General features: G+C 42.4%; 1 protein-coding gene across 15 annotated transcripts in view; it reads right to left on the reverse strand.

The window, feature by feature from the left end:
• nrxn2b (neurexin 2b) overlaps positions 1-19,146 on the reverse strand; it is a 794,249-nt gene that overhangs the window by 122,628 nt on the left and 652,475 nt on the right. For all 15 annotated transcript variants that reach the window (XM_037758116.1, XM_037758114.1, XM_037758111.1 and 12 more), the window contains one exon: positions 10,015-10,196. In XM_037758116.1, the coding sequence (XP_037614044.1) occupies positions 10,015-10,196 (182 nt within the window). The remainder of the gene's footprint in view (positions 1-10,014; positions 10,197-19,146) is intronic.

Raw genomic sequence — 19,146 nt, forward strand, 5'->3', positions numbered from 1 at the left:
GATGAAGCTGAAATTCGGTCCGACTCTAAAATTAGTCGTGTGGCTCAAAAGTCTGGCCAGAAACGGGCTAAAACCATACAGTGTATGCCCAGCTTAACCCTAGCCCCATAAACCCCAACACGCATCAAACATCACACTGGTTTTAAGACAAAAATCACGATTTTTGTTTTCATAAATAACTGTATTTATTATAATATAAATAAACAATTGGTTCCTAATATTGTTGGCTTAAACGTGTTGAGTCAGTGCGAGAAAGAGAGTTACTTTATTTATTTATTTGTCCATTTGTTACCTCAATGCAGAAAATTAGGAAGGGGCGCCCAACGGCATTTTTTTTTAAAATTATTTTTATTTATTTTTTTATTTTTTTTAGAGGGCGAGCAACACCCCCCAGAAGGTGGCGCCCTAGGCGACCGCCTATATGGTCTATGCCTTTACCTGGCCCTGAGTCAGATGCTGAAACACAAAAAGCCTGTGTGCAGGAACGTGTCTCTCTCTACTTCTCTCACAATCAGCATTTGTCACATGCTGTGCGAGGGGTAAGGGTGGGGTCAAGAGGAGAAAATATAGCCATGTCCCTTTTGCTACCGCCTCTCTCTGCCCCTGCTCAAACTAGACGGTCGTGGTGAGGGATGGCTCCCTCATGGGTAATCAGAGGCCGCCCTTATTTAATGCTACGAGCCGGGACCGGACAGCCAGTGATGGAGGGACTCGCGGAGGCCTGCTGTGCACTGTGCACCGGCCCATAACTGCAGATGAGACACTTCCCACAGAGCAGTTAGCGCGACAACTTGCCAGCTGTAAATGTAATGACTGTCAAATGTGAGCGGTGCCTGTAAGAACAGCAATAAATACAAACAGACACCTCTAAAGAAATGTACTAAAAAAGAGTCCTAGTCTGAGAGGCACATTGAAACTGCTTCGACTTTATTCAGCCATCTGCCAGGCCATTTGGAAAGTTTATGAGAGGCTCATGAAGAGAATGGCTCTGATATTTGGTCCTTTATTCATTAATGACTCAGCTCTCTGTGCATAACTAACTACCCTAATTTGCTGCTCTGTTTTGTGCCTTTATTGCGTTGTTTATTGAGTGAGAACAGCTACATATCTGCACATATGTAAGCAAACAAAATTACTTCTGCTCAGATTAAAGAACCTGCCTGCTAATTCTTATTAACACCAGATGAGTCATAAAGCGGAGTGTAGTCGTGAAGTTTTGTGAGGCCCCTCTAGACAAGTCATTTCCTCCATATTGTAGTTAACAAACACTTTTGGACGAGGGAAGCAAAATCCGAGATGGTCTTCCAAGCTTAGTTTACCTCAGCACCTTTGTTTACCACCCTGGGTGGTGGTGGTGGTGGTGTTGTTGGTGGTGGGGGGGGGGGGGACCGCCTGCAGTGAGCCAGGTAGCAGGAACAGCAGAGCATGAAGCTGGAGCAAGACGAGACGTTGTAGCCAGACCGAAACGAAAGGCAACACTCTTTGCGTGCCCAGTTTTCAAATTGCAAATGTTTGTGTACACGAAAAAATGGACAAATCAAATCAGCACAAAACTAAACAATGTACTTTTGCTTGCACTGAGGTATGACTGCGGGGAAACACGCCAGACTCTGCCATACCATTGCAGCTTTCACACTCAGTCTAGTAAAGATAAGGCAGGAAGAGACAGACTAAAAGTTCACCTGTTCTTATAGCTGCTGCTAACATACTGTAGATCTATAGGTGGACATTTCCAGCTGCACTCAACCAGCTACACATGATCAGCAAGTTTTAATTCGTACACCTGGACCCAGGTTTTGGTGTAACAAGTGATTTCAACTGTATTCAAGCTTCGAATGTCTGTCGTCGTACTTTATGACATTATCCCCTCACAAAATAGAAGATTATTTTTGTTGTTGTAGTTACATAAATGTAATTTATGTTGCTGTTAGAGGGCTGCTAGTCCGCCCCGCTAATACAGGTACTGTACGTCCTTTGTGTGTGACAAACGGGAGAGCAAACGCTTTTTTAACTGCAGTGAAAAGCTTGTTTTTGAAAGGCTAAACGCCAACAATCATGGATTGAAGCAGAATATTTCGTTAGATAAAAACGTGAATTTACAACGCTTAGTTATTCCATATGTTTGGATCACACGCAGCCACCACTGGTATCTAATTCTTGATATAGTATAATACTTATAATAATTGTGTAGCCTAATCTTTATCTGCAACTGTGCATAAATACCAGCTTTAAACAGAATGAATAGACATGCAAAAATATCAGCATTCGATTATTGATTTAGAATTTGAATGTCAACGTTATGAACGAAGCTTCGAACCATTCGGTACAACCCTAAAAGGAACACATCATTTGAAAATGTCAATTGATATAAATGACATTCTTACTTTTGATAATGATAGTATGTTGGTGTTGTGGCAGAAAAATCCAGAAAGAAAATGCTTGGCTTTTTTTTAATATAAATTATAACCGGTTTCTTTTGGCCCCCAAGGTCTTTGCAAGGACATCAGCTTTTTCCAGCAGCCACAGATGGGAGATTTAGCGATCAGCCCACTTCCATATCTGTCTGTACCCTTCATTCCCTGAATCTCACACCCCCAGGCCCTGATGGTGGAAATGTCATGAAGATTGGGAAAAATGATGTGCTGCCCTCCCCCAAATGACCATTTTTACTCCTGTCGATCTAACATCCTGTCAGAGACATCGTGGGGACTTGGGCGACATCCTGTCTACTAAATGGAAGAAAACAGAAATGCTCACTGAAGTAATACAAGTTGTGTAGAATCCTGTCTAATTCATGTTGTTAGTGGTGAAACCACTAGGGTGGTATCTTCAATGCTGTGGAGAATAAAAATCCTGACTACTTCCTGGAGCTTTCAAATGAGTCCTGCAGCCTTCTTTTGGCAAATGGAAATTTGCCTAGGTGTCATCACTTGACCAAAGCACCTTGGACCAGATCAGGCTGTTCTCATTCACTAGTCGCACTTATATCTACGAAAAGTAATGCACTGTAATTCATATATAACCCACATAATTGTGATCCAAGACGTGCAAGGCTGCCTCTATGGAAGTCCGATGACGTAGTATAAAGAGCGACACATAGGTAGGAGGTCTGGGTGGATGGATGGGTCAAACAGGACTTTCCCCCAGGAAAGCAAAAGTCAACATTGATTTATTTTACCTTTCCACAATCTTTTCCTGAACCTGAGCAAGTAGTTTTGTTGCCTAAACAGGTTCTGCTTGCATGGGCGCACTGATCTCTTGTGTTGCGCGACTTTCGTAGGAGAACGCATGAAAACTACAGTACTTTTCATAAGATATCATATGTACCGTTGTATAAGAATACGTTGACCATCCTTGCATAGAGATAGGGGTTGTAATCTCTACAACTTCCTCAACCAAGGGTGAAGACAACTGAGCAAGTTCTATTTGCCGAAGATGGCCATAGAGTATGGTTGAAAGACCTGGGAATTGCTAAGTAAGTGGACTTGACCTTTGCTGTTCTAAACATGCAAAATCAAGACGGTCTTTCTGAGGAAACCCCACTAATACAGTTGCTAATTCAACCCCCAATGTATGCGTTACACTGGGGGTTACAACTTGAGCTACCAAAATGCTCGTCTGTGCACAATTGAAAAGACGACTGGCCTTATTGGGTATTCTTGAAAATGTTTCACCATTCATCCAAGAGGCTTAATTAGTTCTACTGACTCTTGGGGAGTTCTGTGGTATTTAACTTCTCTGGGTGATTAAATACAGAGGAACTCCCCAGCAGTCAGTAGAACTGATGAAGTCTGCTAGATGAATAGCAAAATGTTCTTCAGCATATCCAGCTGTTTTTGCTTAACCACTGCTTGATATATCCTGACCTGGATGACAGAGAATCTTTACAGACATATGGGTAATGCTGCAGTGCAACAGCAATATGCAGAGTCATGTTTAGTCTGCTCGGCGATGATTCATTCCTATGGCATTTTACAGATAATGAATTGCAAAGCTTTTTTTCATCTAGAACTCTCAAAATGTCAACTAGAAAGTTTGCAGCACTTTCAGACACACCCACGGTAAATAATTAGGGAAGAAACAAGGTCTTGTGAGGATACGCTACGCCACAGTCAGCAGATTCAGTATTAAGCACCTTATCCCACAACCTCGACTTTACATCTCTTATACCCCGGGGCCTGGTGACAGCACGTCAAGACGATGTAGTGAGTGATGTGCTGCCCTCTGTCAGGTAAATGGACAGAAATGAGGGGTGGCATGAAAGAGGTAGAGGGCATGTAAGGGGAGGAAGGTTAAATAAAGAGAAGGGCGGTTCACGAGAGATAAGGAATCGTGTTCTATTACATCCTGATGACATGTTATCATCAGCAGTGCCCAATAGTGCCAGTATTTCTAGTTAGACGGACAGAGATAGCATCTATCAGTGATGTTTCATATCCTGTAATGGCAGGAAATGGTTGTGATCGCAGTCTGAAGGGCCACTGACTCAATGATACAGGCTTAGAAACAAAGATATAAAACAGTAGATGTGACATTTTCTAATAACTTGTCATTCCAGGATGGAACCATATGGCGGCAATCTTACCTGGGTACAGTTTTAAACTTTGTTGTCCTTTATAATCCTTGTATTTTTCTATCAATATTGTTTTTTATTCAAAATAATGAGTGTGAGACAAATGTGTCTGACTAAACTGTACCAAAAAAAACAAGCTTTTGATTATTATAGCTCCAAGAGAACAAATCATACTTCCAATCATTTCATAATTCTGCATTTATGTTGCAGACAATGATTCTATTTTTTCAATTTTGCCTGAACTTAATATGTTAAGAACTGTCTTTGGTATTGTGAATTGCTGATATACTATATTAAGCAATATCTTTTATGTAATAGATTCAGTATTATGGCCTATAGACAGGCAGGCAGTTACAATCAGTAACTTCCTGTTTTGCAGGAAGTGCAAAACAGGAAGTCGTTGTTTACTTTACACTTGATTGACCTGGAATCAGCTGCTTAGCGGTCAAATGTTAGGGTAATATTAATAACTTTGTTAGAACATTAACGTTACTAAACGTTACTTTTGAACAAAGTTATGTATTTCAAATATATATATATTAAAACAATGTCTGTTGAACAGATCATTGCTGTTGAGATAGCAATCAGCAATAAGTTAGAACTCAGCTGGTCCGTTGCTTGGTAGCTAACGGTAAAATGACCTAGTTCACTAACTTTTTGTAGTTTTAGTTGACCCATAAGTAAAAAATAAATCTCTCATCTACTCTATACTGACTTGTGGAAAGTGATGCCAGCCTCCCTGGTCTCTGTAGACAATACCCAGGTAAGGTGGCGGACGATTATCCCATTGGTTATGACGTAATGTTGCATCAGTCTATGCTTAGAAAGACCATTTTTTTTAAACATTTACTCGAATCAATTGCTTCATGGGTGCACGTCTGTTCTACAAAATGCAGAAAGCCAAGAAACTGAAACAAAACACTACATTTTCTTAGTATTGTGCATGTGCACTTTCAAATACGTCAGTCAGGATTAGAACCCCTGAAATCCTATTAGAGTCCACAAAACAAGCTAACCTGGAATGAAAAGTGAAATGCTTTTGGAACCACCGCCAGCCGAAGCTAACGAATAAAGCCCCAGGTATTGGACCTAAGGGCCACCATCATTGCTTGAACGCGGAGCTATTTTGCAGTTTGATTGGGTCTGTGAGGGCCCCCATCAGGTGGGATGATATGGGGCCATGGCTCCTGGGTTCTCAGGTCTAATTTGCCTGTACTTCTCCCCTCAAAGAGAGACGGGCATAATTAATGGGACCCAAACACCCACCACGGGCTGAACAGAGTCATTTAAGGGAGCGACTCGGGAGCAGCGGCGGCAAATGAAATGTAATTGCAATGGGAGCTGAGGAGCCGGGCCGGTGTGTCGGAGGCACTGATGTGTGCGTGAGAGCGAGAGAGAGAGAGAGAGAATGAACGGGCTAGACGTGAGGGAATGAGGGAGCAAATGAGAGACACAGAAGTTAGATGGAGAATATAAGGTTGAGAGACAAAATAAGGGCTGATGAGTGATCGTGAGGGACGGGCAGAGATAAACAGCGAGGAGCCACTCGTTGGTTAGAATAAAAAACAAATTCACCTGAAACTCCACAAAAAAGTTGCATCTTAGTTAAAAGATCAGTTCACCCCAAATGACATAAACAAGACATTATCTCGCCAACCTCTTGTGGCATCTAGATAGTTTCATTTCTGCAGTTTTTGAAATATCTGCCCCACCCTAATGGCAAATGGAATTTTATTGTGTACTCCCACAGCATTGAAATGACATAGTCTCCCAGAAACAGTCTCATCATTGCTCAGGATAATCCACAGAACAGTCAACTGTTTCAATGGGAACTATTTCTTTCAGTTGAAAAGTAGTTCCAGTCACAGCGAGGTCTGTGGATTACGTTCAGTAATTAGGACAGTGTTTTTCTGGGAAGAGATGTCACTGTTGAATTGTTTTAATTTGCTTTTTCAATGCTGCGAAATTCCATTCGCTTTCATTTTATTTGAATAGCTGCTTAAAAACCAGGGCAATCTGCATGAAGACATGCCACTAGAGGTGAATGAGGACATCTTCTGGGGGCGGATAGAAAACCGAAGATACTACAGATATAAATGCAATTTGACGTATGTTTGGATTATAATTTTGACAAGTTCGTATGAATTCATCTCTTGTTATACAAATGTTTGTTTTATACACGTCTAATATTTATTTTGCCTGAACCGGAGCATTCACAATCCCTTAATAGATTAAGGTTGATCGCCGCCATGTCCCTTCAGTCTTCCTCCGACCAAAACAGTGGCCGGACATCGTTAATCCAGACATCTCCACATATCTGATTGAATCCCGTTAGGCTAAGTGTTGTCTGTAAATAACCAACGTGTTAATAGCCAATTGTTTGATCTATAGGCTGAGATTTAGTTGGAGACGACAGTCTGATGCTGCTATAACGTTAATGTATGACTGTATTACTCAAGCTAACGTTAGTTAGCCATGCCAGTCACTGATTTACCACATTGACGGTGAATATTCACGTATCGTATGTGCCTCTAATCTCAGTGTGAAAGCCTCGGTTAACCGGCTACACAACAGTTTTTCATAATTTTCTCTCCTGTGACAGTGAGTTTCTTTCCCCCAAAAGGGGAGCGCAGCCTCGGCGATGACGCCATGCTGGTCTGGTCTAAAGCTTGGAGCCATAAAGCCCCTCTATTACATCTTTTTTAGGACACAGCAGAGGAACAAATCGGAGATCAGCGTTTTTGGATCTGCAACCAACTACACAGCAACTCTTCAGCATGGCGTTATTACTATTACCGGTTTGTTTACTCTGTTACTGTCTACGAGGGACACAAGACTGTTTTTGTGGTCATGCGAGCCCACTCTGGAGGACGTATTGCAGGTCTGATGCATTGATATTCATAAGGCCCAAAGGTTGACTCACTCCAAACAACCCAATATTAAAAAGCAATATAAATATAGCTACAACACCACATCAACCTCCAGCAGCATTTGTTGTGTCCATTGCATTTACCGCTGTGATCTTTCATCCTTCCAGTCATTACCATTATTCATCACTGATGTTAAGAGCATTCAAATTGGCTTTGACCTACTTGGTCTATCCACCAGCTCCCCCCCACTACTCTTTCACCTATACCTCTTTCCCATCATCCGTTTCTCTGTTCCTCTCAGTTTACTGATCACTGGATGAGGAGCGACCCAGGGTCAACAATGTTCCTGTCGCTTCCAGGCATGGCCAGCCCAAACAAATTGGGGTCACGGGGATGTTGGAGTGGTGTGATCACACACACACACATACATATACACACACACTTGCGCAGATAGCTGAGCGTGGATAGGTGTAGATAACACTGATAGCGTCGTACCACTGCGTACTTTAAGAGAGTGTGAAGGAACTGCAGGACATTGCAACATCTTTCCCACCAGCTGCTACGGTAAAACACTGTGGGTGGTAATCTGACGACACACAGTGTTTAATATTTTGACTCCAGCAACATGATGAGTGGATCAAGAGTCACCAGGTACGGTCTTGGTTGGTAATTAACATAACCCCCCCGTCCATTAAAATGAAAATGAGCTTTCAATGTAATACTGGGAAGAAGAAGCGTAGGGGTCAACGAGACAATTAGAGCCTGTGTAAATGCATTTTTAAATGCCTGCTGTCCCTTAATTGCCATTTAAAGTTGTCATTAGAGGTGGTTTTACATGACCTTTTAGCCTAACATATGAAAGCAATAAAAGCAGAGATGAGGCCAATAACTGGTTTGACAGGGGATAAAAGGAAATGCTGCAAGGTGATTATTCATTTTCTGGATTCTGCACACACGGATTCAACTCTCTGACCCCTATAAGTACTCTACACACCGAAGATGTAAATGCCATTTGATAATTAAATTACAGAGAAGATTTAACTACAGTCTTTCATAAAACCAAGGAGGAAAAGTTACTTGACCAAACCAAACTTGAATAAAACCTGAAATTGTAAGGCGTTACAAACGCATGATTGGATAGCTGAAGTTCATTTCTGAGATATAGCAACGCATTGATTGAAATTACGACCAAAACTATTAGAAATTAAGGGTGCAACGGATCACAAAACTCACTGTACGGATCGTATCACAGTTTTGTGTCATGGATCAGATAGGATCATTGTCGATGAGCCATATTGGCCAGTACAGATCGTTTTTATTTTTAAATTAAATTGGCGTTTTTAAATTTAAATGTTATCCTTTTACTTTGTTTTAGTCATTTAAAGTGGTTATTTGCATAAAACACAATTCAAATGATTAGCAAATAAAAGATTGTATTTTTATTGATAAATAAATCTTGGCATTAGTAGTTCTAATTATGTATTATAAGCTGCTTAGAGGTAGTGTTAGGAAGCAAAATAGGTCATAATTCCTTCACTAATATCTATTCTATATTGTTGTGAAAACATCTCCTTCAAACAACTGGATTTATTCAAGTTTCTCGCCAAAAATTACATTTTACAAGATTACATTTGAACACATCATGATAATGTTAGAATTTATCTTCGTCCAATACTCATTTTTACTGAATAGAGCCTAAACACACCATGATGGAACTCATTGGAACCTCCGTACATTAGCTGCTCCGGTGCTACCAACGTTAACTAGCTCTCCTCCTGCCGATTTCAACACAGATTTGTTGCTCACAACGTAGCATTTTCATCGGCGACTAGAAAGCATTAATGCTGATCTCAAGATCACATATTTTTACTGAATATCGTCGGATAACGAACGAATCACCGATCAACTACGGTCCGTTACATCACTTCTAGAAACCCAAGTTACAACATGAACTGGAATCAGCCTCCAAGCCCCACAAATTCAGTCTAATTCAACATATAAGCTTAAAGAGTCCAGAAGGGTCACAATCAAGCATAAATATCAATGTGTATATACCAAGCTTCCATCTTTTACCAGCCGAAAACACCAATATTTCACTAGTTTTTGTTTGAATATCCATGTCCAGTGTCATCGTGTGTACAAAAACCCAGGCAAACAAAGTGCCTTTCACTGTACTCATTCTGCATCAATGACCTCCTCTTCCCTACCTGTCTTTCTCCTTCAGCCTCCCTCTTACTATTCATAGCTTCTGGTTTACTCCCTGTCCCTTGGTGCAGACCATCTTTCCGCCATCTTTGACGTCCTTCTTTCCTGCTTCTCCTTCCTCCATTCATTATTTCACTCATTCTCTCCCTCCTCTCCAGTGACTAGTCTAAATAGCCCCAAGTCCTCTCCCAGTCCCTTGGCGTCTTTCTACGCCCCACTTTTTCACCTTCCTTGTTCAGGTACTTCCCCAATCGCCTCCTTTTTCTTTCTGGGTTTCCCCCAGTGATTCGTTTGACTGAATGTAGCTTAGGGTGCTTTTCCCCCATCATTTCACCCCACATCAATATCCCCAAGGTGGTATCTTACTATGTGCAGCTCCAGGTAATCTCCGAGTCCCTTGGCACTCTCCACCCTGACCAGAACGGCTTCCTTCAGCTGCGTGCTGAAGCCCACTGCCAGCCGGTCTGCCCGTGTGCTCGGCCGGTCATTGGGCGGCCAGGTGTATGTGATGAGGGCTCCGCCTCTCCCGAAGATGTATGTTGTCCCAGCTGCAAAAACACACAGAGAGGATTGGGAAAAAGAGGGTTATCATTGAGTTATAACCGAAAAATGTTCTCACACACAAATGCAGAATATATTCAGTAGCACAACAGAAAAGTAAACTGAAAGGAAAGATTTATGCAAAGAAGTGGGAGGCTGCCATTATGTACAGCAACGTTGTGTCTCTTTATGTTTTGTCATAACATTTCATATAAATAGCATTTATGTATTCTCTTCTGTCACATATACGTTTTGTGGTGTGGTGTGCCGGGTGCACCCGCTTCGACTGTTATCAGCCAATTGAATGGGTGTTATCAGCCTCATAGATATGGGTTAGAAGGGGCCTGCTACACCTACTAGTAGGTTCAGAAGGCCGTCATCATATATTCACATGGTTGATCACCGATACGAATACAAGAAGATGATTGATGGGCTGCCACTCGACACAAGGCACCTGATTGGACATCACTTTCCCTCGTGGGCTGCTGCTCCCAGCTTTCAAACCGGAACCAACATGTCGGCTCGTTTGGAAACTTTCTTCTCTTATATCTCAAAAATAGTTCACCGAACGCTTTCATTGTGAGAAATAAGCCATGCAGTTGATGAATCTGTCCTTATTTTGGATCAATAACAGTTAGCTTAAATGTTTCTAGGGAGTTTCTAGAGGTGGCGAGTCGCGTCGGACGCCCGTGATTTGCATAAAGTAGCCAACGTGACACCCAGTCTCTGGAATCGCACCGCCTCGCTACCAGAATGCATTGTACGGCTGCTTAGATAGAGAATGAATGGGAAGCATGGGAAGGCTGTGGACATGTACCATTAGAATGGTAGTGATAACCACTGATAACGCCCATTGGTTTATGAAAATGATATGCAGGTTATAATTTATAAAAGAGAGCATGATGAATATAATTGAGTGCTGTAAAGATGAAGAAGTGTTATCATCAGTGAAAAGTCACATACTGACTAACAACCATTCAATAGCATTTTAGTGAAAAGTTTGAAAATAAGTGGCCTGAATGTATTATTTTAAAATGATTACACATGTGAAAGACTCTTCCTGGGTAACAAAATGTGTTGACAGTGTGTATCATGTAGTCATGTTTCTCTTTAACACTAGTACTAGCACCAGGGCCGGCTGTCACTCCCCTTTGAAATGTTAATCTGCCGAGCCACTTGTAGTTTCACTTGCCCTCAGTTGCGTTGCCTTCCAAACTAGGGCGAACTGACAAACTTTGTGTTGGCTATGCTGTCAGTATAACAACCAGCCCTCAACATCAACAAAGAAATTCCTCAGATCCCCCTGTCAAAGGAACTTTGCCTCAACAGTATTTTTGAGTTCCAGCCGAAAAGATCTAGCCGCCTCGTGCTCGCTGAGCGATTTCATGTTTGAACTGTAACAGAGGAGTTAGGATTTTGGCTGGGCTCCAGTAAGCCCGGTGGTGAATGTGAAATGACGGGCGTTGGCTGCGATTAGCATAGAGTAATGAAGACAGTGAACTGCTCTCAACCCTGTGAGCTGTCAGTCTACACTGGAACATAAACGCATATAAACACAGGCTGTATGTAGATACTAATGCATGTCTATGTAGCTATATGAAGCTACATGTTTGAAAAGCAAACACAGTTGCATAGACACGGATGCACTTTTAGGTTGCTTTCACACCAAGCCTTGTTGGGTTAGTTACCAAGTCTGTTTGCTTGGTTAGTAGGTTCATTTGGGCTGGTGTGAAAGCTGCCAATCAAACAACCGGATCAAACAACCGAACCAAGACCGCTTGAAATGGTGGGACATGGTCCGATTCCATGCAGACTCTGGTGTAGGTTTGTTTGTGGTGTGAAGGCCCTGACACACCAAGCCAACGGTCGGCCGTCAGACAGTTTGGGGCCGTCGGTGAGTGTCTATCGGGGTATTTTTGCGGTGTGTCCGTTGTAGTCTGCCAGTGTTTGAGGTTTTTCGGCCGATTCAGCATCGGTGGTGGCGCCCGTCGGTGAGACAAATCACTGATTGGCTGTTCAGCTTAAATGAATCAGTGCAAGAGAAGAGAAATGAAGTGAGGAAAGCAAGCTGACGACTAAAGTTAGAAAGAGTTATTTCCTCCTATGCAGGTGCAGAACGTACGTGGTAGTTGGCCGTCGGCTGTAGTCTTTGTGGTGTGTTCAAGTACAATATTTTGGCCAAGAGGCTACTCAAAAGGTCCACCTTCCATCACCGAAGTTAGTTAGTAGTAGTTACAGTACTTGAGTAAATGTACTTAGTCACATTACATCATTGGTGGGTTCTGATGATGTAGGATGACAATTGCCAAAACTGTCTAATCAATCCGTCACCTGTCAGTCTGTATAACTTTGTAAAAAGTTCAGTGTGAACAATGGATCATTTTTCCCACCCAATGAACCCAACTACATACTACTTTTGAGTGATGTGTTTGCTTGTGCTAACCTCACTTTTGATAGCCTTGCCATCATCAGAGCACTTTTTACATTTTTTCCAGATGAACAAGATTCATTCAAGTTTTTCGTTTTACTCCGCATTTTGACCCAGAAACTAACGTGACGTCTTCAAGTAGCTTCTTGACTGTTGAGAAAAGTTGAACCTCCTCACTTTTTGAGATGCTACAACAGAGTGTTTGGCATTTGTATTCGCTAAATGAAGCAAACTATGAACTGATTATCAAAATTTAAAAATGCAGATCCATATATGCACAATCATAGTAGTGCACACCTGCACATACGCTGACACATAGCATCAATTTTGAGGTAAATATTGAGGTAATTTGGCAGTAATTCCAAAGAAGTTACTTGCTAATTATCTCCTAATTACTATGACATTTGTAAAAAGGTTTGTTTATAGCCCAACGTGAAGTTTTTACTTCTGGCGATTGCCCTTGCTGTTCAATTGTGGAGATTATCTAGCTGAACAAAACGTGTAAGTATCATAAACGTGTGTTTGCCACAGAGCTTATTTTCTGCAATAATCCAAAACCCAATGGAACAATCCCATTGGCTTTTTGTCGAGGGAACCGGGGCGATGCTAACTTCCTGGTTGGCCCACAAAAACATGTCATCCCCGGAGCGCGCTATAGCGACTGCAGGGGCCTTCAAACAACATCCACAGCAACACACACTCCCAGTCATACACGGGGAAAAGGTGGGCTGATAAAGAACGGAGACGTGCGGTCTCGTTGCGCTCACACATACTCACTCACTCACTCTGCTACCCGACACTTTCATTATCTAACAATCCGCTGGTAGCCATTTGAAATCGGCTGACACACACAACTCTCCTCCCTCTCTCTGGCTTCCTCTCTCTGGCTCTCACCGTCCCGCCCTCCCTCCTCCTCTCCTCCTCCCCTCCCAGCGGAGCTAAGCCCTCTGCTCGGCTCTTGTTGTTTTCTTGAGGCTGTATTATTTTAGCACTGACTAATTATCACAGCACGGCAAGGAGGTTGTGTGCCAGAGGAGGGGGGGGGAAAGAGAGGATGGAGAAAGACAGCAGGGGTACGGAGACGAGGAGCAGAGAGGATGGGAGAAGTGAGAATTGTGGATGGTGGAGAGAAGAAGAAAGTTGGCGTTTTCCCTTCTTTTTTCCTCCTGTGTTTATTATTAACAGTGCAGCACTGGAGCTTCGCAGAAGCTGGGCAAGAGACAGCTGTGAGGAAGAGGAGAAAAGATTTCTAAAATGGCCGACAAACAGGGAGGGAGGTGAGCCATGTTGTGATGGATGAGAGTGCAGCCGTGTTGGGGAAATAGAGAGGGTGGTTGATGGTAGTTTGAGCTGAGTGCATGTTAATGTATGCACTCCTAATAGGAGGGAAAGAGTTTGAGAGCCAAGGAATAAAAGTTGAGACAAGTGCTTTTGTTGCCACACACTCACAGATGGAACTTAAAGGTGCACTCCACCAATTTTACAAATCAACGTTTTCTAGTCAGAGGGGTTAAAAATGGGCATGTAACGTGAACGGAAGGTCAATTTGCATTATGGGAAGTTCAGGATCCAGTGTTTTTTTAGTTTGACCCTCACCATCTAACTATAAAGCAAGGAATCTCTGTGTGTCCTTCGCATATCTCGAGAATCGTTCATCCAATCGACTTCACGTTGGGCGGGTGTATTATTGGGGACGAAGGGGCGTGTAGTGTCTATGTTCAACAGTGGTGCTGGATGCTGGATATATTAACGTTACAACCAAACTCTTCTTTACTTCCCTGGAGTCAACGACGATGAGCGGTTCTCGACGACGCTGCAAGCAGCACTTCTGGGCTTCTGGGCGCTCCAAAAAGCCACGCCCAAGAACAGGCACTGCACTAGTCAACTAAAAGTCAGGATATCTCTGCATCAATTTTGGCCTCTCTTTCTTAAATGTGCCTCTTAGTAGAGTGTCTTTTTGTAGTAATTAGAGGGACATATATGATTTTTCCGTTCTTTCCGATTTCCTAGTAAAGTTCAATAAATATTTGTGAACATGAGCTACTCTCTCTCAAAGCCAGAAACCAGAGAAGTAAGTCTGAACTTGTGATGTCATAGGGTATAAAGTCTGGAGCTGCTCCATAGACAACGAATGGGAGACTGATTTTGTGGACCCACAGAATGCTTGTTTTCTTTTTTATACCCAAATGAGCTTTATTCTATCGTAGTGTCCTCAGTCGTGAAACAGAAAATGTTCCCATATACTCAGAACATTCCCCTGGATGCTCTCAGTGTCATCTACTGTAGAACATCTTCCCCTATTCATCATCTATGGAGCAGCTCCACACTTTATACTTGACGACATCACAAGTTTGAGTTTTAGCACTCTAGTTTTTAGATTTAGAAGAGAGTTGTTCATGTTTACTAATATTTTTTTGACTGTCTTAGACCATAGGAATAACATGTATGAATTTTGAAAATGGGCGTAGTTCCCCTTTAACTTCTCTTTTCTGTAATAATTGAACAATATGCTGGGAAATATTCAGATATATCACAGTCAAAATCAAAATCCACACCGTCCCATGCAACTTTAGCGTGTCATTCCGTCACCGCTCAGTAAATAAATTATTCAAATTATTCACTCGCAAGACGACACAACAATACGAGACGATGCCACAAGCGTGACTCCTATCTTTGTTGTCATTTTAACATCATTTCACGTGCCTCTAATTATTAAAGATTTCAGCTTTAATTAAGGAGCAAAGATATCAGCAGGAACTCCAGGCTGAGACACAACAAATCATATTGATCAAATTTCCAGTGAGATGGATCAAATGTGTTTTTATAATGCAATATCTTTCAGTCACTGTGGTCCCCTATCAAATATATCCCACAGGTCCCAATCTAATCTACCTAAACTATTATTACATATGTTGTGTCACAGAGTATAGTGAACCCGTCAAACTTTATTTTAAATTCTAATTAAGCTCCCTAAGGCTTCCAGAAATCCCACGTTAATACTGTAAAACAGTGTGAAACACTGATATCTCATTTAGGGTGTACTGATTATTAGACATGCAGCATGTATAACATCCCTGCATATCTTACGTGTGCACTAATGCTCATCAATTAACACCCCTCTCATGCGGAGCATCTACCATATGCCTCGTCTTCCCCAGAGAGCTTCCGGTACGCCTGACGCCACTGTCAGAGTCACACTTGTCAAACTTTCTACTTTGTCTTCATCATCAGCACATTTACTGGCAGGAAAGTCACAAACAGAAGTGCCAAAGTTGAGAAAAAAAAGCAACAAATAGTACTTGGAAATAGTCCTCTGCATCCATCCAGTGAGAGCTGCGGTTGACTTTGCCTGCTTTGATTTGTCCTGCTGATACTGGCCACCTGCTGCTCTGTGCAATTGTATACGTGCGCGTGTACGTGCACTCTTCTCTCCTCTAAATGAGGAGACAAAGGAGGTGCAGAGTCTCTAATGAGTAGTCTGGCAGGGCGCATCCATGTGTCACTGTTTCTCCCAGCAAACACCTGCTGCTCCGGTTGAGGCGAAAACCCTCCTAATCCTGCCATGCAACACACACCGATAGGGAGGCGAGATGGAGCGAATAAAGACGGAGAAAAAGGTGTTTATCAAACCCAAGAAGACACGTCTGGAGGGAACGGAAATAAAAGCAAGTGACTTTTGAAGCATGTGGATAAAACTCGGGCTGCCAATGGACTAAAATATTTAATCGCGATTAATCGCAAAATAATCACATATTTTTTATCTGTTCAAAATGTACATTAAAGGGAGATTAATACTCTTATCAACATGGGAGTGGACAAATATGCTGCTTTATGCAAATGTATGTATATATTTATTATTAGAAATCAATTAATAACACAAAACAATGACAGATATTGTCCAGAAACCCTCACAGGTACTGCATTTAGTATAAAAAATATGCTCAAATCATTACATGGCAAACTGCAGCCCAACAGCTGTCAGTGTGTCAGTGTGCTGACTTGCCCCAAAACTGCATGTGATTATCATAAAGTGGGCATGAGAAAAAGGTGTTTGGAGCGTTATTTAGCCTCCTTCGCGACAAGCTAGTAGGACATGGTTGGTACCAATGGACTCATTAGGTTTTCATGTTTCATATGATGCCAGTATCTTCACTGTAAATTTAAAACTGAGCCCGGCACAACCTCAAAAATCTGTTGCATTAATGCGCCTTTGACAGCCCTAATTAAAACATAAATACCCACCAGGATTGTCCTTTGATTAGTTGGTATATATGCAATATGGTCCCCATGAGAAAAACAACAACATCTGCTTGTTTTTCAACTGCTTAAAACAACTTATGCTGACAAGTGACCTCTTATAGTCAAGTGAGGAATTACTATCATCTCTTCGAAGCAAAGGCAAAGAAGCATGATGTCGTCCTCTGGGTCTGAGAGGTGAAACCAATGAGACAGTGCCTTAAAGTATTGGCCAAGCACGTTTGTGCGGGCTTTGGTTGAATGCAGGTAAACAGTCCGTGTGGAGAGCAAAAGAGGCGGAACGCATTGGCCGAAGTGCAATCTCGCAACCCATCGACTGTCTGCTGGCTACGCTTCACTCAGAGGCTAAATGGTCGTCAGACCGATAGCCGATGGGTTCCGAGATTAACCAAACTTTAACTAAAGATAAACTAAAGATAAGAGATGGCAGATCAGGAAACGATGTTATGATTTGTTGTAGTTATGATTACACGGGTAGTTTTGGACGCCGCCATTGCCATTAGCAAACAACCTATTTTGTTTGTATGTGCCAGTGAATATGAAGCGTAGATGCATGTATGTAGAAGCACTTTTAAGCACCTGTGCACCAGTGTATTTGTGAAACTGTTTGTCTCCAACTGATTAAGAGAACACGGCAGACTGAAGAATCTACAATCTAAGTTCTCCCCAAACAGCAACTGTTTGCCTTTATTGAAAACTGTGAGTTAAAAGTAAATTAGTGCTGCCTTGGGGAGTTGTCGGCAAACAAAAAACCTGGCCGGGTATGGATTTCTCTGACCTTCAGTCAACCGTGGTCTAATCAAGCAATCTGCCTCCCTGCTTTCGCTAGAATAACAATAATGATGGAAATGCTCTGTTGCTCTCATGTGCTCCACCCCTCCCCCCCAAAAAAAGAAAAAAAAAAGAGGCTAAATATTTATTACTTTTGTCCAATTAGCTCTGGCGCCATCGATCCGGCCAATCAATCCCACCTGTGGCGCTAGAGGTGGAGAGAATGCAGAGAGATGAATCAAAACATCGCGGGACGCCCCTTGATTATTATTTCCATTCACACGGACCGGCTGGTAATTTGGTTCGAAGACGGACGGACAAGAAAATACCATTTTCCTTTTGTCCTCGGATCTGGTGGGAAAATAATCAGAAAGGACTCATGAATCAAAGCAGTAATGAAAAACCTATTGATTTGGCTTTTGTCACTCCCCTTCCCCTCACTCTTCTGCTCCGTATCGGGGGCGAGAGGGGGAGTGTATTTAGGATTGAGCTTATCGTTCGGGATGCTTTCTCTGCGAGGGGGCCATTGATTTGGGATAGTGGATTCTTGGCCACTATACTATCCACCGTGGGGATAAACAGGTCATATCGAAGAAACTAGACACCACGATTTTTCATTTAAGGCCTTCGGTCAATGTGGCAATGTCGAACGCCGCGCCGCAAAGCCTCACGGAAGCTGACAGCGGGAAAATTGCCAGACAGGCTCGGCGATGAAATGGAAATTCCACAAGGGAAAAAAAAAGGGACTGATGGCGGGGAAGTCAATTCTTGAGAGGCAATAAGCCTCGAGGCGCGCCGGCGCTGTACACCCACGTGAATTTATACACACTTCTTATTTTAAACTCTCAGACAGCCTCTCAAACAATAACTCCATAACACACAGATGGTTCCTCCAACCTTCGTGTATTATTGCATCAGGGCAGGCTGATTCTTTGAAGCAGTTAAGGAGAGAGACAGAACTATTGATTCCCTTTAAACGAGAAGACTGAAACCTTTTTTTTGCTACTTTTTTTTGACACTGCATACATTTCAGAGACGGAGAAAGAAAGCTGGCTGAGATCAGACATTTGCCAAAAGTTTCCAGACAGCTGTTGATCTTTAAAGTTGCAGAGTTGCACACACCCTGACAAGAACTTGGCGAACACCCCACATGCACTCTGCTGACATTTTAGGGTCTTTCCATCTCTTCCCCCTCCCACAGATTCTCCCTTTTCGTAGTCTAACAACCTCGACAACATCGCCGCCCTTGCTCTGATAGCTTTGATAGATTTCTCCGTGGCGGTATATATAAGAAAATGTAGAAATGGCATCACCAAAGATTGTCTGCGTCTAGAGAGGAAATAGCAAGTCATCCCCCTCTGATGTGGTTGGATAATATTCCTCTTCTATCTATGCTTTCTGCAAGATTGCTTCAGGATGATAGGGACCTTCCTGTTACATGAGGAGGGGGGACATTTGATCAGCCTCAAAGTCTCCAATGAGTCCAGTTAGGGGACGACACA

The sequence above is a fragment of the Sebastes umbrosus genome, chromosome 22 (assembly GCF_015220745.1).
Source record: "Sebastes umbrosus isolate fSebUmb1 chromosome 22, fSebUmb1.pri, whole genome shotgun sequence".
Classification (NCBI taxonomy): Eukaryota; Metazoa; Chordata; class Actinopteri; order Perciformes; family Sebastidae; genus Sebastes; species Sebastes umbrosus.